This window comes from Lepidochelys olivacea, assembly GCF_965140295.1.
Source record: "Lepidochelys olivacea isolate rLepOli2 genome assembly, chromosome: 11".
NCBI classification, from domain to species: domain Eukaryota; kingdom Metazoa; phylum Chordata; order Testudines; family Cheloniidae; genus Lepidochelys; species Lepidochelys olivacea.
Window position 1 is genome coordinate 56493846 of NC_140421.1, and position 22201 is coordinate 56516046.

The 22201-nt window shown below is 38.5% G+C and overlaps 1 protein-coding gene across 1 annotated transcript in view; it reads right to left on the reverse strand.

Annotated features, from left to right (window-relative positions):
- Positions 1-22201, reverse strand: part of DNAH7 (dynein axonemal heavy chain 7) — a 270571-nt gene that overhangs the window by 193751 nt on the left and 54619 nt on the right. The window contains exons 15-19 of the mRNA XM_084642935.1: positions 18538-18762; positions 16029-16175; positions 14292-14977; positions 7719-7905; positions 310-503 (exon numbers count right to left, since the gene is read on the reverse strand). Of these exons, the coding sequence (XP_084499061.1) occupies positions 310-503; positions 7719-7905; positions 14292-14977; positions 16029-16175; positions 18538-18762 (1439 nt within the window). The remainder of the gene's footprint in view (positions 1-309; positions 504-7718; positions 7906-14291; positions 14978-16028; positions 16176-18537; positions 18763-22201) is intronic.

The following is a 22201-nucleotide window of genomic DNA, read 5'->3' on the forward strand; positions in this document are numbered from 1 at the left end:
GCAGGAATTCTATGCTCTTTTTCTAACTTAGCTTTCAGTCTCTACCTTGACTCTCACTTTACTGAATTGCTCTAGTGTGCAACCAGGATGACAAGTTTGGCAAAACATACTGAATTTAATTAATACATATTTTAAAAGTAACCACTTTTGGTTTGGATTCTTCCTTGATAACTCAAGTAACTTGTAGTTACTTGAGATGCATAAGTCTCAGTGAATAAAATGAGAGCTCTATGAATGGAGCAGCTACAGGATCATACCCTTAAGATGCATGTATTAGGAGCCTCACACATATATCAAATATTACTGTACCGTGTAGGATCTTTGGTCTCTGAAAGAATCTCAAGGAGTTCATCGTTAGATAAGAAAAAAAATCTGGGGAAGAAAAGGCGCTTCTTTTCTAAGTATTCATTAAGTCCCTTAAGAATTAGTTCCAGCAATTCATTGCACTTTTTTAGCTTTTCCAACATCTTGTCTATCATCACCACTGTCAGAACATGTCTGTCCTGAAAAACAAAATGAAATTATTCCACTCAAAAAAGGTTGATGTCATACTGAGTACTTTGCCACTCTGACATGGAAAGAAAAATCTGGAACAAAGTTACCTTTGAAGTACTCTCTATTTTGTTTGAAATTTTGCTTTAACCCATAGCATTATCTAGTGCATATTTTATTCTAAGTGTTTTATGTTAATCTTCTTTAATATCTGATTTTTTGAAGAAGGTGGGTTAATAGAAGGTATTAAAGTAAATTTTTCAATCATCCACAATTATTATATGAAAATACAATCCAAAACATAGGATCCAGTCCTAAACTGATCTACAGCTCCATAGTTTCATTGACTTCAATGCAGCTACATATATTCACACCAGCTGGGGATCTGGCCCATAATCTGTAGTCAGCCTATATAATTCACTAACATAGAAAATCAAACAGATGCCGTTAGATAGATTTTTTTAAGGAAAGCCTCTGGATAATTTTATGATCAACTACAACGTAGATCATTACACTTTGTGACACTCTGTAAGACAAAGTCACATCCTGGAACCCCCATATTCACCCTGGTGATATGATTATTTGTTTTGTACAAAGTATATCTTGTGAGGTATCATTTTAAAAGTCTTGATCTGTTGAATATTGCTGTGCCCGGCCAATGGGGGCTGCGGGAAGCGGCGGCCGGTATGTCCCTCGGCCCGCGCCACTTCCTGCAGCCCCCATTGGCGTGCGGTGGCAAACCGCAGCCAGTGGGAGCTGCAATTGGCCGAACCTGCGGACGCGGCAGGTAAACAAACTGGTCCAGCCTGGCCTGGCAGGGGCTTTCCCTGAACAAGCAGCGTCCCAAGTTTGGGAAACACTGTCCTATTGGATTGTATGTACTATCATTGTTTGTGAAGTTATGAAGCATTGCTATGTGTGTTACTGAAATATGTTGTGAGGTTGAGAGATGCTCACAGCCAAACTTGCAACAAAGTACCAGCCAAATGTGCTGATGGACCATTAAAGGGAATCCACGCTCCCATCCCAGACACGTCTCAAAGAGAGCAAGTATGCAAGAGAGACTGTTTGACCAATGAGGACTGCCTGATCCCCACATCCCAGCAAAGATCTGTCCAGCAAGCTGGAAGAGAATATAAAAGAGGGGAAATGACATCATCACTTGGCCTCTCTCCACTTTCAACGCAACACCTGGAAGAATGTCTGAAGGACAAAGACTTTAAACTGGAGAAGGGTGGTCCCATGCTGGAAAAGAGTCCCAGTCTATGTATTGAGGATCTGTAACCTGCTTGTACCATCTGTCAGGGTAAGACACTGCTTGATTCAAATCTTATTTAGTTTGTAGAACGAATTTATTTTTATTTTTTAAGTAACCAACTTTGATCCCTATGCTTGCTACTTATAATCCATCTTTCTATAGTTAATAAATCTGTTTTATATTTTACCTAAAACAGTGCGTTTTGGCTGAAGTGCTTGGGAAATCTCAGCTCAGTTTACAAAGGCTAGTGTGTGTCCATTCCATATTGAGTAAATGGTGAACTGGATACTGAACTTATACTGGCCAGCCTTCTGGCCAGTGCAAGACAGTAAAATTCTGGGTTGCAAGGCTAGGGAGCTGGGAAGATTGGCTGGAGCCTCTATTGTTGGTTCATGAGTGGCTCGGAGAGCATTCAGGTAACACAGTTGGGTGTGTCCCTGCCTGTGGATGTCTGTGTAAGTGCAGTGCCTATCATAGCTTGACAACAGCATCACAGTGTGAGAGGGATATCCCGGGCTGGTGGGACAGAGGATTCAGCGGTTCCACAGTCCAGGTTGCACCCTGGGGATCCCATCACACCCTTTCTAAGAGGGTAATCAAATCTCGTGGTTTACAGCATCAATAGATTTCTGCATAGATCAGAATTCCTTTTATCCCTTGTGTAAAACATTACGTACACTCTGTCAGAAATACTGAGATGGGGAAGTTATGGGTGGCAGGTGTTTTCCTACCTATGAAGGGTCAATATGGTTAAATGTCAGAGTTAGAATACCAGACTTGATCACCCATTACTAAATATTAAAGGGTGCTGTTGCTTTTTAAAATATAAAACAAAGAGAAATATTATAGGGTTATTTCACATTCTGTAATGTGTAGCAAGAGTCACTGCTGAACATGAACTGAATTTCTTATTATATTTTTGTTCTGTATAGAAGATAAAATAATTCATGTCAGGAATTTTATCGAGCCCTTTCTAAATTAATCCAGAATTTCAGCAAACAAAATTAATTCAAATACTTAGCAGAGCTACTGTAATTATCTGAGTTATCTAATTTACCATAAATGAAAGAAAATGAGAGGTTTTGCAGACTTGTTAGTTCTAATGAATGTTATACTAATTGCAAAGAATGTGAAGTTGCTTGTGCATCAAGATCTATCTTTTAATAGGTCTTATGGTCAATGTATAAGCCAAAATAATACTCACCAAATACCAGTCTTTAAAAGCAAATTAAAAATCTAAATAAAAAGCATTAAAATTATCCCATTCCAGTTAGCAATTATTTTGACCAGATATTTGAGTACTTGCAGTCTACCTACCTATGAAACACCGAATTAGTTGGTTATAGGTTTCAGAGTAGCAGCCGTGTTAGTCTGTATCCGCAAAAAGAAAAGGAGGACTTGTGGCACCTTAGAAACGATCTCTAAGGTGCCACAAGTCCTCCTTTTTTTAGTTGGTTATGTAGTTGATTTTGTTAGAAAGCACATATGCCTAATACCTGATTATAATGTTCCCCTGTAAATGAAGTATACTTTACATGAGCAAAAAAACAAAAACAAAAAATACCTGAAATTACTTGGCATTCTGTTATTTGCACCTTTAATTATATCAAACCAGAACACAATCTGAATTAAATAACTATTCATGCTTTTCAACCATATAAAGATAAACTGAGCTGTCAAAATTCAGACACAGCTAATAATTGGTTTTATAAGACAGCATTTAAAAGTGCATATTTAAGTACACTCTATAAAACTGTCAAAGAACAAAGTCTTTGGTTTCCTTTCTTAGTATGTAATCATCAGCAATTTTTCTGAGTACAATTGATCTTGCAATTGAAAACTGAATGTTGCCAAATGTGAGAAGGGAGATCTTCCCTGGTTATGTTTAGATTCTTTTCATATGTGAAAAAGAGGTAAGACAAAAATAAACATTTCAATTTTCAACATGGGTTTCCTATCTACAGTTCCGGGGAATGATCAAGAATAAATGAGAATGCCATTGTTCTTACACATTCAAAACATCAGTATCACTTGTTTGATCATTTGCAGGAAAAGAAACTGTATCACAAACATAGTGGTTCAGCTAAACTAAGTGTACATAAAGAGACCTGTTACAATAATCATATGCCAACAACTGTAGTTCCTATAAATTACTTTTAATTAAGACTACATTTTAGTCATGGGTATTTTTAGTAAACGTCATGGACAGGTCACATAAACAAAAATTCACAGGCCTATGACCTGTCCATGACGTTTACTAAAAATACCCCTGACTAAAACTGGGGAGGGGGGCGCTGCAGGTGCTGGGGAGCTGGGCACAGCCCTAGGGAAGCACCACTGGTGCTGGAGAGAGGGGTGTGGGTGCTTGGGGGGAGAGTCACGGGCCGGGGGGACACCACAGTGCAGGGGAGGGGGTGTGGCCTGGGGGGGCACTGTGGGTTCTGGGGAGGGGGGCGCGGGTGCTTGGGGGAGAGTCACGGCCCCAGGGGGGCTTCGCAGGTGCTGGGGAGGGAGGCACGGCCTGAGAAAGTACCACGGGTGCTGGGGAGGGGGGCGCAGGTGCTGGGGGGAGTCACAGCCCATGGGGCACACGAGTGTGGGGGGGTTGGTGGGGCTGGGGCAAGTCCCCTACCCAGCTCCTGGGAAGTTGCGACCCCAACTCCCTAGCTCCACATGCTGCCTCTGCTCCGCCCCAAGCCCTAGTTCTGCAGCTCCCATTGGCTGGGAACCACGGTCAATGGGAGCTGTGGGGGCAGTGCCTGGCTGCCAGCAGAGGCAGCATGAGGAGCTAGGAGAGAGGAGTCCCCCACTGCAGGTAAACAGCGGCCCCAACCCCAAACCCTGAGCCCCCCCACACACACAAACTCCTGCTGCTGGGGGGCAGGATGTCCCGAGACTGCCCCAGCAGCATGCAGTGCGACTGACCTGGGGGCTGCCCGAGCTGCTCAGGCGGCTCCTAGGCCAGCCACACGGTGCTGCCGCAGAAGTCACGGAAAGTCACGGAATCTGTGACTTCTGTGACCTCCATGACAAACACAGAGCCTTACTTTTAATCTACCATAGACTTTTGTCTCAGATGTTTTAGCACAATCTTGAATTTCTTCCCCACAAAAATTTAACACTCCTCTTTTCTAGTTATTTAATTTATGAAAAGTAGAAATTAAATCACAAAGTAATTTCATTCTCATATGTCTTGCTTTAAAAAAGATATGTTAAACATGCCTAATCTATGATTATTCAAGTTTGTGATGAAAAGTGAGGCAAATAAAAAAACAGTTGTATTGCCTCTCACATCAATTGTATAACACAATGGCATCTAAAGGCAAAAAAGCAAGGAGCACAGTCAAGTTTAGTATTGTGATTTAAGAAGAAACATTCATATTCATCGTGGAAGTACCTTCTTCTAAACCATAAAATAACGACACTATATTTCTGGACACAGAGTGCCATCTTCTGGGAAAATATTCCTTTCTGTTTAATGATTATGAAACTTCAGAAAGATTTGAATATCACGTGGTACAATGGGTTATCACAATGCTCTGAAAAATATACTAAATATAAATGGATGAGTCTGATTTTTGTCATTGCAAAATATATTGCATTCCATTAGTTATTTATATTTGGTTCCCACCTTAGAACTAGAAATTCCATATATCATCAAAATAGTAATTTCCCATAGAATTACAGGACTGGAAGGAACCTCAAAAGGTCATCTAGTCCAGTCCTCTGCACTCAAGGCAGGACTAAGTATTATCTAGACCATCCCTGACAGGCATTTGTCTAATAGAACTATAGGACTGCAAGGGACTTTTAAGATTGGATTTTTAAAAGCAGGTTAGACAAACACCTGTCAGGAATGGTCTAGATAATACTTAGTCCTGCCACGAGTGCAGGGGACTGGACTAGATGACCTCTTGAGGTCCCTTCTAGCTCTCTAATTCTATGATTCCACAACCTCCCTAGGCAATTTATTCTAGTGCTTAACCACCCTGGCAGTTAGGAAAGTTTTTCCTAATGTCCAACCTAAACCACACTTGCTACCATTTAAACCCATTGCTTCTTGTCCTATCCTCAGAGGTTAAGAACAATTTACCTCCCTCATTCTTGTAACAACCTTTTATGTATTTGAAAACTGTTATCATGTCCCCTCTCAGTCTTCTCATCTCCAGAGTAAACAAACCTAATTTTTTCAATCACTCATAGGTCATGTTTTCTAGACCTTTAATCATTTTTGGTGCTCTCCTCTGGACTCTCTCCAATTTGTCCACATCTTTCCTGAAATGTGGCTCCCAGAACTGGACACAATACTCCAGTTGAGGCCTAATCAGTGTGGAGTAGAGCGGAAGGATTATTTCTCATGTCTTGCTAACAACACTCCTGCTATTACATCTTAGAATGATATTTTCTTTTTTTGCAAGAGTGTTACACTGTTGACTCATATTTAGCTTGTGATCCACTATGATCCGCAGTACTCCTTCCTAGGCAGTCATTTCCCATTTTGTATGTGTGCAACTGATTGTTCCTTCCTAAGGAGAACTTTGAGTTCGTCCTTATTGAATTTCATCCTATTTACTTTAGACCATTTGTCCAGTTTGTCCCATCACTTCAGTCTTGGGGGTGAAATGAGGGGTGTTAACCCATCACTTCACTTTGAATGTTCCCTTGAAATGTGTTAACTTCTTATGCTAAACAATCTGGTCCATATTATATTTCCAAGACCTGAAGAAGAGCTTTGGGTAAGCTTAAAAGCTTACCAACAGAAGTTGGTCCAATAAAGATATTACCTCAACCCCCCGCCCATCTCTCTAGATACTCTATTTTTTTACTTTGTTATCATTGTATACCTTATCAATATAACACACGTTAAATTTAATTAAAAGATGGCAGCATGTGAGATCCTGATGAAAATGTGTAAGGGTGCTAATATTCTGAACACTGTTCATATTGGGAATAACTTCAGAAGCTGCATGACTGCCAATTCAGAAAAGAGAAATATATCCCAAATAGAATTGCTAGGAAACTCAGAAAATGCCTCATTTTGTACATTATACTGCAAATGCTCCTCCCAACCTGTTGCTCAGAAAACAATCATTGGCGTTTGTGCATCCCTACATGATATATATTTGGGCTTTTTTCAGGATATATATATATCCTGAAAAAAGCCCAAATCAAAATACTTTTTAGACTATGATACATATATGTTAACATTTATCCTGATTATACACTGGGTCTCAAGAAGATACACAAAGGTTTTGACCATGTAAAAATGGAACTTCACACTTTTACCTCCAAGCAGTAATTTCACAGTGAGCACAATTTTAATGGAAAGAAATGGATATTCATATATCTTTAAAAGATTTGACAATACAACGAATTTGTGACACAGTCAGGTGGAAAACAAGCATTGGCAATGTCCCCATATCACGGAAATCATTAAGGCTGAATATAGATTTCTCTTTTAATTTATTATTTATTTCCTGATAGTTAACCGGTTATTTCCCTGAGGTACCAAGTTCGTAAAGCATGTATTTCCTTCTTGAGCTACAGGGCGGCTAAGATAGAATATTTGATGCAGGGTTATCATCTGGGTTTTAGAGATAGAGATATTGCTCCTGTTCATTATATGATTAGATAAAACCCTTTAAAATGAGCAATGCACAGTTTAAAATGCACAGTTTCAGTATACACTTAGGAATGTTATAGCAGTCAGTCTTTAGTGCTGAAAGAAGTGAATTGTTTTTATATTATTTTGCTTTACATAGTGTTTAAATTGTTTAATTTTACTTGTCAATATACTGTCCTTCTAGGTAGCTGAAACAGGTTTGACAACCAACATTAACAAAAAAAAATAAAGAATCAGGAAAAGAGTTAGTATGAAATATACAGAACACATTTTTATCTTGCCAGAAGCAATTTTCTGATACATACTACAAACACACCCACTTTTTCTTAAGAGAGTTGTCATTACCTGCAAGGCAGATTTCATTAGATCTTTCCAGGTTTTATCCACAGCGGTGAATCGCCTACTTTCCTCGGGCATCTGAGCCATAATATCAGGAGAGCTGAAAATTGGCTCCAAATACAGCCAAGTAGCTTGAACCTTCAGCCATTCATCCAGGATTTCCTGTACCAACAACAGCTTTCCTTCCCATTCCCTATAAACAGAAAGCATTGGTTCATCGATTGTATTAATACTAACAGTAAATCGTTTTACTTAGAATGTTAAGTTTTAAGACTTTTTTTACAAGACACATACAAATTACAATCACTGAGGACCAAAACTGGACAACATAAATAGTAACTTCAATTTATTAAGTACTTGCCAACATTATAAGTTTTTCTTCATATTAAGGATAAATTATGGTGACTGTTCTCCAAAAGTACAATAGCTTTTTTTTAACACGGATCCTTATTCCTCACTTCCCATACAATGCCTTTGCAGGCAGACTGGGGAGTATGCTCTTATAAGCAAGAAATATATGCAATTCTTAAATGAAGGATGCCATCTTTGGTCAAAATGGGTATATAAATATTGAACTACAGTTTCCAACAATTAATTATTTGTGACATGGGTCCTAAACAAGGCCCAAAAACTGATGAAACTGAAATAACTCAACTGGTGTAGTTTGGCTTCTAAATAAGGACTTGATCCAAAGCCATTGAAATCCATTGGAATATTTCTATTGATCTGAGTGAGTTTTGGATCAGACCCTGAATGAGGATCTATGTACTTTCAGGAATGTTACAGTGAACAGAACTCACAGTTTAAGTATGTGCTATTATATTTACAATAAGGAAAAATTAAGGAATAATGTACCCCCCAACACACACACAACTGCACATAGTCTGCAAGTCCACCAAAAGTGTTTTTCTGTCAATATCATAAATCATTAGAGAGTGAAAACTCAAATTCTGGTAATGTCACTGAAACCCTATTATGGAAAAACAGCCTTAACCTATGTACAGAATATTTTGGGCATGATCTGGAGCCTCTGCTCTTTTGACTTCATTGGAACCACGCACATAGCAAAGCTATGGGAATTCATAGATCTCATAGATTTTAAGAGGTTACATAGGAACATTCTGTTCACCTAGTTTTCATTACATAGGCCACAAAATTTCAAATAATGATTTCTGCATCTAACCCTGCAACTTGTGGTTGAACTAGATAGTTTCTTTTAGAAAGACATTAAAAGTTTTCATTAAAAGACTTCAAGTGTCGGAGAATTTACTACATCCTTTGGTAATCTGTTCCAATAGTTAATTATCCTCACTGTTAAAAATTTGTATTTTATTTCTAATTTGAACTTTGTTGACTTAAATTTTCAGTCACTGAATGTTGCATGCCTTTGTCTGCTAATGAGACCTCTAATATTAGATATCTTCTCCCTTTGTACACATATTGACCACAGTTAAATTCTTTTTAAATTTTCTCTCTGATAAACTAAAAGGATTTGAGCTCTTTTAGTCTCTCATTATATAGCACGTTTTCCAGACCACAGGTTATTCTTTTAGCTCTTCTCTGAACTCTTCCCAATTTTTCAACATTCTTCTTAAAGTGCTGAAACCAAAATTGGGTACAAAATTTCAGTACTGTTCTCACCAATGCCATAGAAGGTAATATTACTACTAGGGCTGGTCAAAACTCAAAATTTCCATTTTGTGGGAAATTCTGACTTTTCAAACTTTGTTTTCATTCCAAATCAAAACAAAAGCAAAATAGTATCAAAATTTTCCACAAAATGGAAATTTAAAAAATGTGTTTCCAAAATTTTATTGTAGACAAAATTTGATATTTTGTTCTTAAATGAAATGGTTTTTAAATTTATTTTGTTATTATATTTACATTATTTCATGATGCCTGTAGTAGTAGTATATAATATGACAGTTCATATCATGTCATATTGATATAAGAGCCAAAATATTATTTTAGTTTAGTTTTTAAAAATACATTAAGAGCAGCTGTTACTTAGTACAGATTAAAATATCTTGCCTTATTTTCTTATTTGCCTTATTTTTCAAAATGTCTCCTGGTTGTGTTGTAATTAAACAGTTTGCCACTAACACAAAAGATGTCAGTCTGTACTAAATAGCAGTGGTCCTTGATGTTTAAAAAAAAATAAAATGTAAGAGTAAAATATGTTGACAATTTCATATCATATGATGACTTGACATAACATGTCAGATTATACACTACTACTACTGACATCTCATGAAATAATGCAAACATAAATATAAATAAAAACAAATTTAAAAAATTGGAAAAAATGTTTTGAAATAAAGTTTGAATTTTTCCCCAAAACTAAATTTTCAACCACAAATTTGTTTATAAAATATTTGTTTTCATGGGAACTTTCATCCAAATCAGTATAATTTCATACACAAAAATCCTTTTTCTCACAACTGTATTTTGCGATGGCAAACTGTTTTGACAAAAAATTTCCAACCAACTCTAATTACACAAAATGGTATTAATACCCTGCCCTATATTTTGTGGGACCCTATGTGAAATGACATAAGTGGACCACATCTAGTTTCTTATTTCATCCTATACCACTGGCAGCTTTCTGCCTGCATCTGACCTCTCCACCCTCCAAAGGCTGTGACAACCTCCTATTTCACCTACTCCGGTAACTTCTCCATACAGAAGGTGGAGACAAAAATGCAATTTTGCAAGTAAGGAATCAGGGAGAGCAGTTAAAGAATTCAATCTATCACAGTTTGCTGCCACCAACATCAGACAGAACTGCAGGAAGGAATCTGGGATTGTGCTCTGACAAGTGAGCCAGAGTTATAAATGTTTTCCTGTATTCTTGGAAAAGGGGGCTTTATGTGGGGTTACACAGGTCTCACAGATCTTAAAGCCTACACTACACTATTATAAACCTTGTCAATGTCATCAACACCATGAGATGGAATTACAATGTTTTACTGTATGTACGGACATTTCTTTCACCGTTGAAAGCACCACAGAAACACATCACAATAAACAGTAAACACAACACACATGCGTCATTGGCCAGCACACGTCATTGTTCTTTCTACACAGTTCACGGTCTTCAGAGCCTTGAGAAACGCACCTTTCTGTACATGCTATCCAGTCAGCCACATCATCAAAATACTTGTTGCCGGCATTCCCTGCATCTGGAACCATAAAAGCTTGCTTTGGCAATCTTCCTCCACTCATCCAACCCATATGTCCCTCAAACTCAAGTTATCCTCATCTGATTGTCTTGATGATACCAGATATCATTCTGGTTATGCTGTAAATTTAAATGATTGCCTCCTCATTAGTCAAGTGTGAAATATACCTAATGTGCAGCAATCACTTGTAGCATTTCAATTTGAAGGTAGAAAGCTTCTTAACTTCCCGTTTCCTTCACGTCTATGTCTCATCTGCATATAGCAAGATGCTGAAGACAAGAAACTTCAGCAATTTCATTTTACACTTTGTGGTAACACCTTTGCTTCTCCAAATGTCTGAGTGTCTCCAGACCAGCAGCTGCTAATCTAATTCTATGTCAGATCTCTAAGTGATGTTTTATGTCCCTTGTAATCATACTACCCAGGTATTTGAAGTGCTCAACACACTCCAATGCCTCCTCAAGATTTGGGGGGGAATATCTTCACCTCTTCAAAAGAGATATCACCACTGTCTGTGTCTTTTTGCGTGATACCTTTAGACCTAATTTGTCTACTCCCACCACTACTCTTTCTAGCAGTTTTTGCACCTCTTCTTGCAATGAGCCAATCTGGTCACTATCATCAGTGAAATAAAAATGAATAATTTTTTGTCCATGGATGGGACACCGTTCTGAAGGTTTTCATCAGTGGCTCTTCTTAAGATTTCTTCAAGATGACAACTGAAGAGGGTTGGTGATAACAAAGCAGCTCTGGCTAACAACTATCCTCAAGGCAAACCAATTACTTTGCACATGCCCCACAAAAAACAAAGCCATCATGCTTCCATAGAGATTTTTGTATCAGACTTTGTACATTTTCACCAAGTCCCACCAGCCACAGGATTGCTCAAAGAGATTTGTGCCATATGCTGTCAAATCCACAAAAACATGGACCACCTTCCCATCATTCTCCAGCACTTTCTCAGATAGCACATGAAGATTGAATATTTGCTCCACTGTATCTCTTTTGGTCTAAACCTGGCTTGTTCTTCAGCCAGAAAATTCTCTACCTTGGGTGCAATTCTCTACAGGATGATGCGCAGAAGTATTTTCTAGGTGTGTCAATAATGAGATTGTGCAGCAATTTCCACAAACAGCTGGGACCCCCTTTTTAGCAATAAAAACCATCAGTGACTGTGTCCAAGTCTTGGACCATCTTCCAGATGCTGAAATCACATTGGCAAGCTTATGATACACCCAGATGAGTGCCTCTCTTTTAATTAATTCCTCTATGTTATCCACTCTAGTGACTATTGTTTCTCAGTGTTTGCAGTGTTTCAGTGTTCGCACCGCATCCTCAACTTCTTCAATAGGGATAAGTCAACTTCTCCAGTAGATTTCCTCTGCCTCTTACACTTTCAGCTTAGAATTCATTTGTTGCTTTGTATAGTTCTCAGCAATACCTGCCACAAGTGCTGGGTGAAACATTATAAATCTTTTAAAAGAGTCTTGATGGTTTGGTAGGCCTTCCTACTGGCATTTGCCGCAAAAGAGTTCTGTATATCTATGCACTGTCGTTCAAGTCACTCTTCTTTTGCCACTTTAATCAGTGCATCGATCTCTTGCATTGTACAGGAATATTGCTCTCTTGCAGTTTCATCCATCTTCTTTTGTGCTCTTAGCTTCCTTCATTGACCACACAACTCAATAATTATCTCCGTGATCCTAGGGTTCTTTGTAGGATCTGTTTCCCCAGGAGTTTATTCACAGTCTATAAGGCAGAAGATGTTGTGCTCTGTCTGATCTACACTACCTATGCAGAGGTCAGCAGTTTGAACAAAAGCTGCAAGCATCTTCCTAAATTCCATTTGTGTTTCACAGATTTTCTATTTGTCGACATTATAGCAGACTCTGAGGGTACTTGCTAGTTATTTCTTGCTTCACAGTTTGGTCTTCATGTTGGGTATAACTAGGTTATGATTAAATAGGTCAGCCTTCTTGAAGGACTGAATCCCCATCACACCAGAACACCATCTCTTCAAGACCATGATGAAGTTGATCTGGTTCCAAGTCTGCAAAACCAGCAATATAAAAGTCCTTTGCCTTCACAGTTTGTGCTTGAACAAGGTATTCATTAATACTATGTAATTTCCAGTCGCAAATTGCATGAGCCACTGTTTGTCTTGCCCTGCCCCAATCTCCAACACAGCTGCAGCATTCTGGGTAATTCTTAGGACCAATACTATATGTACTTTATGATATATGTAATTATAAATAATTATTGTTTAATATATTTCAGTGAAAATTTTCATTTTTTTTTACATTAAGAGAGAACAACCATTATACTACAATAAATCAGGAATTCCATGATGAATATTTGACATTATATGTATTTGTTGAATGAGTCAACTCAAACAATATTTTTCAATTCAATATCAAGTAAGGATGCTCAAAGATTAGAAGATTCAATTTAAGTTTCAAATATTTTATTTACATATATCATTGTAAATGTAAGATTTTCATGTTTTTTCCAATGTGTCTAAGCCTGCTGGCTTTAAGAACAGAGCAAATTATTTACTGAGGAAACTGGGTAGGAATTAGGGAAAATACCAAGGCGAGAGTGTAAATAATTTTGTACTTGTTTTGGTTTTTCATTTTCTTCATTCCCTTTACGTTGAGTTTACTGACTCCAATTTATTTAATATTCAGAAACATTGCAATTTAGGTAAAGATAACACTTTTCCCATTGGCCCACTACTTTCCCAATTATGCAGCCATTATTTATTATTAGGGCTTGTCTACACTGCAGAGGGAGATCGATCTAAGTTGTGCAACTTCAGCTACGTGAATAACGTAGCTGAAGTCAGTGTACTTAGATCTACTTACCGCAGGGTCCACACTATGCTATGTCGACAGGAGAGCATCTCCTGTCAACTCCCCTTGTGCTTCTCATTCAGGTGGAGTACAGGAGTTGACAGGAGAGCGATCTGCAGTCAATTTAGCGGGTCTTTACTAGACCCGCTAAATCGACCACCAATGCATCAATCACCGTGCGTCGATCCCCCGGTAAGTGTAGACAAGCCTTACTCTGTTGAAATAAATGGAATGCTAGGCTGCATCTTGTACATTTGGCAGCACAGCATGTGCAGCCTAAATGAACATACTAAAAGCATCCACCAGCTATCAAGTGGTTAAGCAGTTCCCTCACTTTTAATTAAAAGTAAAAACCAGTTATGTGGAATTAAATACTGGTACCAGTAAATGGTTTTAGCCCTTTTAAAATGAGATTACCACCCTTATTAGGGTGGATTACCAAAACACACAAACATACTATTCCAATCATATCTTTAGGTTAATGAGAATAACTCATTTTGACGTGTTAAAGTCACTGTTGCTTTCTATTAGTAAAAACATTTTACCTTATTTTTTTTTCATAAGGCTTAATGAATGGAGATCCTCTCATGGTTTGTGTTTTGACAATGTGGTCATCCAATAACATCTGAATATCATCCACTGATGACAAAATATAGGTTCCAGTTTCTCTATAAGAAAGGAGGATAAATTCCATTGTATCCCATTCAGATATCATTTTCATCATGGCCTTTTCAAGTGAATGTTCTTTGCTGGCTGCTTCACTGATAGCCTCAAATTTATCCAAGTATGGATCAAGTTGCATATTAATATATGAAGAGACAGTTGAGTCTTCTGAAGGATTCAGTGAAAACCCAACAATTTCTGACATGGCCTCCCAGTGTCGTTCTTGCAAACCAGGGTTACAAATCACCTGGATTAGAGGAAGATGTTCTTTGAATTCTTCCACTTTTGCTTTAATCTTTGTTGTCACTGATAATGCATTTGGGGAATCATGGAAGGTTTTTTCTAGTTTATATAGTCCACGCCAATAGTTTCCTACATCTATCTCTACTTGGTCTGGATTCACCTTTGTGAATAATCCCTCCATCCAGTTTCTGTGTTTGGTAGTGAACTCTACAGTCATATCATAGAGACGAAGATATGGGTTAAGAGTGTCTTGGATTTTCTTACGCTGAGGGTACTGAGAAGCTATCCATCCAAAGGCCTCTTCTTCTGCATTAAACTGATCAATCTGTAGAGGCAAAAGTGAGGTATGAAATATAGAACAATTTGTCCACACCCACAAACCATTTATACATTAATATGTATACATATATATTAATAGAAAACATCTAACTGTATATTACAAAGATTTAAAGATGATACAGAAGCAAAGATTTTTTAAAAAATCTAAAATACGAGGACATGCCTATCTATATAAATAAAATCACAGTATAAATTAACAAACAACCACCCTTAATCACCTCTCTCAACCCATCACCATCAGTGGTTCACAAAAATAGATGAGCATTGAAGCATGCTCTTAAGGTCAACAAATTCACACTCGGATGCAAGACTAAAGAGTGAGCAAGTTCCAGAATCAAGTATCTTTCATAGAAAACACTCCACCACCAGCCTCCTCTCTTTTAAAATGAGACTGTCAGCTCCAGTTTTGTATTTCTCCAGTGCTGGGAAATACTCGGATAACATAAAACTAGCAATATCTATAGAGGATATGTCAGAGAACAGGAAGAGGCAGGGAAAGGCAAGGGTAGAGCACACAGCACTCCATCTGATCCTTAGCTGGCAGAGCAGTCCCTAGGAGACAGTTTAATATGAGCAACTTTAAAGAGCTTTTAAAGATCAACTTTAAGATGCTCTAGATTATACTGACAGGCCCCATCGGCCAGACAGAGGCACAGAGAAGAGAAGTGACTTGCCCAAAGTCACCCAACGGGTGACTGAGCCAGAAACGTAACCTGAATCCCAGTCCAGCCCCCTCTCCATTGCCTCCACCGAGATAGGTATTATTACTATTAAGGTAACAGCTGATCATTCCCCAACAATTACCAATTTGCCAGCACAAATTAAAATAGCCATGGTGCTATAATAATGGGCCCTAGAGACTCGTTCAGACCCTTCAGTGTCCAAGATCAGGGAAAATTGGTAAATATCTTACAGAATGAAGCAGCAGTTGAATTGCCAATAATTTTTACTACTTGTCAATAATTGTTTCACCGTCAAAGCTTTTAATTTTATACAAATTCATCCATTTACATTTAGGACAAATTTTAAATCTATACCTTATCAGCAGCCACATCCAACTTTGTATTCAATGCCTGAGCTTTTTTTAGATATCTGTTGACTTCCTGAACGTCTCCAAATGTGTAAAATTCTTCAACTTGCTTAGAGTAACTCTCCAATTCCTCAACAAATCGTTCACAACGTATCTAATAAAGTGACAAATAATGTTAGATACTTGGGTTCAAGAGGTATTTCGCCTCCCTCCCCCCACTCCTAAGTCCCACCGAAAATCAATGGAAAGTCAATAGCACTTAGATCCTAAGCGTCTCAGTCACTTTTGAAAGTGGGACTTAGCTGTCTAAGTCACTTAGGCTGTCAAGGTTCCTTCCCCACTCTGAACGCTAGGGTACAGATGTGGGGACCTGCATGAAAACCTCCTAAGCTTATCTTTACCAGCTTAGGTCAAAAACTTCCCCAAGGTACAAAATATTCCACCCTTTGTCCTTGGATTGGCCGCTACCATCACCAAACAAATACTGGTTACTGGGGAAGAGCTGTTTGGAAACGTCTCCCCCCCCCAAAAATACTTCCCAAAACCTTGTACCCCACTTCCTGGACAAGGTTTGGTAAAAAGCCTCACCAATTTGCCTAGGTGACTACAGACCCAGACCCTTGGATCTTAAGAACAATGAACAATCCTCCCAACACTTGCACACCCCCTTTCCTGGGAAATGTTGGATAAAAAGCCTCACCAATTTGCATAGGTGACCACACACCCAAACCCTTGGATCTGAGAACAATGAAAAAGCATTCAGTTTTCTTACAAGAAGACTTTTAATAGAAATAGGAGTAAATAGAAGTAAAGAAATCCCCTCTGTAAAATCAGGATGGTAGATACCTTACAGGGTAATTAGATTCAAAACATAGAGAACCCCTCTAGGCAAAACCTTAAGTTACAAAAAAGATACACAGACAGAAATAGTTATTCTATTCAGCACAATTCTTTTCTCAGCCATTTAAAGAAATCATAAACTAACACATACCTAGCTAGATTACTTACTAAAAGTTCTAAGACTCCATTCCTGGTCTATCCCTGGCAAAAACAGCATAAAGACAGACAGAGACCCTTTGTTTCTCTCCCTCCTCCCAGCTTTTGAAAGTATCTTGTCTCCTCATTGGTCATTTTGGTCAGGTGCCAGTGAGGTTACCTTTAGCTTCTTAACCCTTTACAAGTGAGAGGAGTTTTCCTCTGGCCAGGAGGAATTTTAAAGGGGTTTACGCTTCCCTTTATATTTATGACATAGGCCTTGTGTGCTGAGTGGAGAACACCTAAATACCATTAAAAATCTGAGCCTTGGTGTATGTTATGTTAAAGTATCAGTACAGGTCAATGCCTGTGACAGAATATAAAACTATATGGACCATTTACCTGATCCAGTGTAGTAAATTCTATGCCACCTTCTGACTAATTACCATTTTCTTAATTTTTGAAAAACACCAAACATATATGTGGAAAGTATGATACTCAGATCTGATTTTCAGTTTTGGAATCAAGCCTTGTGCCCATAATGCCCCTTTCCAATTACATCCAGATTCCAACCAGCGGTCACCAAAGCTAAGAGTTTGCATCAGGTCATGCAAATTCTTCAAGTACTCCCACTGAAGTCAGTTTGTGGTCCACACATTGGTTTACCAGACACTGAAGTCAACTGGACTACTGCAATGAGTAATGTTTTGCAGTCTTTGTGAACATACAAATAATGCACCCACTGAAGCAATAATACAACTGACATAAATTAGAATAATCATACTTACATTAAATATTGATAAATAAAACATTCACTGTTTACTTTTATGTGAAAAGGTTTTCCATTTCTAACCTGCATTTATGCACTACAAAGATCAGTGACACCCTATAAAACCTTGTCAATAGTATAAAGAAAAATATTCGAGAGATAAAATACTATATGTAAAATATAACTGATTTTTTTAAAAGTACAAATAAAATAAATGTGGTCCACAGTAAATCTACAGTTACAAAATTGAATTATTTTAAAATGATCAGAGAAGCAATATTCACTTTTGTTATTGAATGGAGATAACTTTCTTGACAGAACTACATTAGCTTTTTATTACAACTGGCATATTTCTGTTGATGTCAGTGGGGCTACTCACATGCTTTAAATTAAGCAGATGCACAAGTATTTTCAGGATTAGGGCTTTAAAAGTTTCATACATATAACTCTCATCAACATCTATGGAGGTCCTGTACAGAGAAGGCTTACAGGACTGGGCCCAAACTGTGAAATATGGTTTAGATTATATAAGTCATTCATGGTATGTGCAATCAAATGAATAAGAAATCAATACAAATTAGTTAATATTATATATTCTGATATGTGCTGTGTCATATGATTACTTAATGTAATTAATTCTGCATTGTTTTTAAAAGGAGTGGTGTAAATAAATTTTAAAAGATTATGCCCATCAATATGATTTTTTATGTCAATTGTATTATTTAAAATATTCAAATAACACAAAGGTTTTGAAAATGCTTTCATTACTAACCTTAAGTCCCTCTTGAAATTGCTCTGTTTTTTCTTTAATTATCTTTCTGTGCTCTTCAAAAATATCTGACATTCGAGCATACCACTGAAAGACACTATTATTCAGTCGAATATCTGCTGGTGAAAAGTTTGCACACTCTATCAGGAAAGCAAGGCAATTTTTAGAGTCCACTAATTTCTGTTCCAACTCAAACATGTCCCGTGTTTCCACTTTCTGTATATATGCCTAGGGGATACAAAATTAAACAACATAAATGTCTTCCCATCAAACCCCCCAATTTCTTTAATCTGTCAAGATATTTAAAACAGTCCTTACATAGTAAACATGAAAAGTCTGTGTTCAAGATGAAGTGGCCAATAAATAAGTCTACAGTCATAGGACAAAGAAAGGTTCTTTACAGATTGCTGTAATGAATCATAAAAATCCAGTGTCTTTATTAAGTCCATGATTTCTGGTGTCTAGCAACATCAGAACCTGCACACCTTCAAAAGATGAGCCTGGAAACTTAAATTCATAACTCTGCTAGACACCAAAAATCATGGATTTAATAAAGACACTGGATTTATGGCTCATTACAATGATCCGTGACCTACTAATCCTTCTTTGTTTTAGGACTATAGTGGTGTTAACTGCCCACTTCACCTTGCATGGTCTCTTGCAACATGTGTTAACTCCTTATCTGTTCCACCCTTGTTTTTAGCAGTGACATTCAAGTACCTTTTCCAGACCTGAAGAAGAGCTCTGTGGAAGCTCGAAAGCTTGTCTCTATCACCAACAGAAGTTGGTCTAATAAAAGGCATTGCCTCGCTCACTTTGTCTCTAGTATACTGGGACCAACATGTCTACAACATCACAGCAAAAATAATTAATGTGATGACACAAATTAATCAATGAAATAATATTTAGAAAGGTACAATCTGTCCGGTAAAATGTATACCACCACTATCTTTTAACCAATAGTTTATATCCAGTAGAATATATTAATGACTTCTGGCTCTGGGGAACACTGGTCTTTTCAAAAAATAGCCTATATAAAATTTAAAATAGCATTGTAGCTAAAAGACAAAGGAGTTATCAGGAGGGATTTGATCTCAGTGGAAAATAATAAGCCACACCTGGGAAAACTTAATATGGTGTTTATCTGACATAAAACTGCAGCAATAGAAACTCAATGCTTTAAGATGGCATACATTTCATGTCTTTTAAAGCTTTCTTTTTCACTTGAAAAAGTCTCAGAGTGTTGCCATTGTTCAGCTAGACTTTCAGTGTAAAAACAAAGCATTTAGATTCTGATTCAGCCAAGCATTCATTTGCTTGATTAACTTTAAGTACACACCTATGTCCCACTGACTTTAAGCACCTACATAAGTGCTTTGCTGAATAAGAATGAACTTAAGCACAAGCTTAATTTTAAACATGTGTTTAAGTACTTTGCTGAGTTGGAGCCTGAGTATGCCAGAGTGGCCACTGGGACTTGATCATCAAACTGGTATCTATAATGTGGTGGGATTTTATAGTTATTGAGATGGATGATCACACACAAGCCACACATCTGACACATTTTAAATGACAGCTCAATACACGACTTATAGGCAGAAGTACTTTATATATAAATTACAGGCAGAATGTTTCTGAAAGTTTTCTATGCAGTACCAACTCCTCTCTAAGTTCTAATCAGACATTTGTCTGCTTCCCTGGAAGTTCATGTCTCTGACTAGCTCAGAATATTGGGAATGGGCCCCAGTGTATTTCACCTCTAACAAACTCTCTGAATCCAGCCCAAAAGATTTCACTATTTGATCTCATTATCTGTTATAAGGCCTGTATGGTTAAAATATAACCATGCAAATCATTATTGCTACCACTGTTATATAATTGCAACAAATCTTAAACAAAGTGTAATGCATGGCCAGAAAGAGTTAAACATCTTGTAGGCTAGCTAACCCAAAGCTAACCTTTAAAGACATGTTAGAAATGGTAATTAGGGTCATTCTCTGGCTAGGTAGGCTAGAACTTTGAAATGCAAACCTATAAGCAGCATCACTTGCCCCATAACCTCAGCCATGCGGAACGCAATGCCATCCACAGCCTCAGAAACAACTCTGACATCATAATCAAAAAGGCTGACAAAGGAGGTGCTGTTGTCGTCATGAATAGGTCGGAATATGAACAAGAGGCTGCTCGGCAGCTCTCCAACACGAGTTTCTACAAGCCATTACCCTCTGATCCCACTGAGAGTTACCAAAAGCAACTACAGCATTTGCTCAAGAAACTTCCTGAAAAAGCACAAGATCAAATCCGCACAGACACACCCCTGGAACCCCGACCTGGGATATTCTATCTACTACCCAAGATCCATAAACCTGGAAATCCTGGGCGCCCCATCATCTCAGGCATTGGCACCCTGACAGCAGGATTGTCTGGCTATGTAGACTCCCTCCTCAGGCCCTACGCTACCAGCACTCCCAGCTACCTTCGAGACACCACTGACTTCCTGAGGAAACTACAATCCATCGGTGATCTTCCTGATAACACCATCCTGGCCACTATGGATGTAGAAGCCCTCTACACCAACATTCCACACAAAGATGGACTACAAGCCGTCAAGAACACTATCCCCGATAATGTCACGGCTAACCTGGTGGCTGAACTTTGTGACTTTGTCCTTACCCATAACTACTTCACATTTGGGGACAATGTATACCTTCAGATCAGCGGCACTGCTATGGGTACCCGCATGGCCCCACAGTATGCCAACATTTTTATGGCTGATTTAGAACAACGCTTCCTCAGCTCTCGTCCCCTAAAGCCCCTACTCTACTTGCGCTATATTGATGACATCTTCATCATCTGGACCCATGGAAAAGAAGCCCTTGAGGAATTCCACCATGATTTCAACAATTTCCATCCCACCACCAACCTCAGCCTGGTCCAGTCCACACAAGAGATCCACTTCCTGGACACTACAGTGCTAATAAACAATGGTCACATAAACACCACCCTATACCGGAAACCTACTGACCGCTATTCCTACCTGCATGCCTCCAGCTTTCACCCTGACCACACCACACGATCCATCGTCTACAGCCAAGCTCTGCGATACAACCGCATTTGCTCCAACCCCTCAGACAGAGACAAACACCTACAAGATCTCTGTCAAGCTTTCTTACAACTACAATACCCACCTGCAGAAGTAAAGAAACAGATTGATAGAGCCAGAAGAGTTCCCAGAAGTTACCTACTACAGGACAGGCCTAACAAAGAAAATAACAGAACGCCACTAGCCGTCACCTTCAGCCCCCAACTAAAACCCCTCCAACGCATTATTAAGGATCTACAACCTATCCTAAAGGATGACCCAACACTCTCACAAATCTTGGGAGACAGGCCAGTCCTTGCCTACAGACAGCCCCGCAACCTGAAGCAAATACTCACCAACAACCACATACCACACAACAGAACCACTAACCCAGGAACTTATCCTTGCAACAAAGCCCGTTGCCAACTGTGCCCACATATCTATTCAGGGGACACCATCACAGGGCCTAATAACATCAGCCACACTATCAGAGGCTCGTTCACCTGCACATCCACCAATGTGATATATGCCATCATGTGCCAGCAATGCCCCTCTGCCATGTACATTGGTCAAACTGGACAGTCT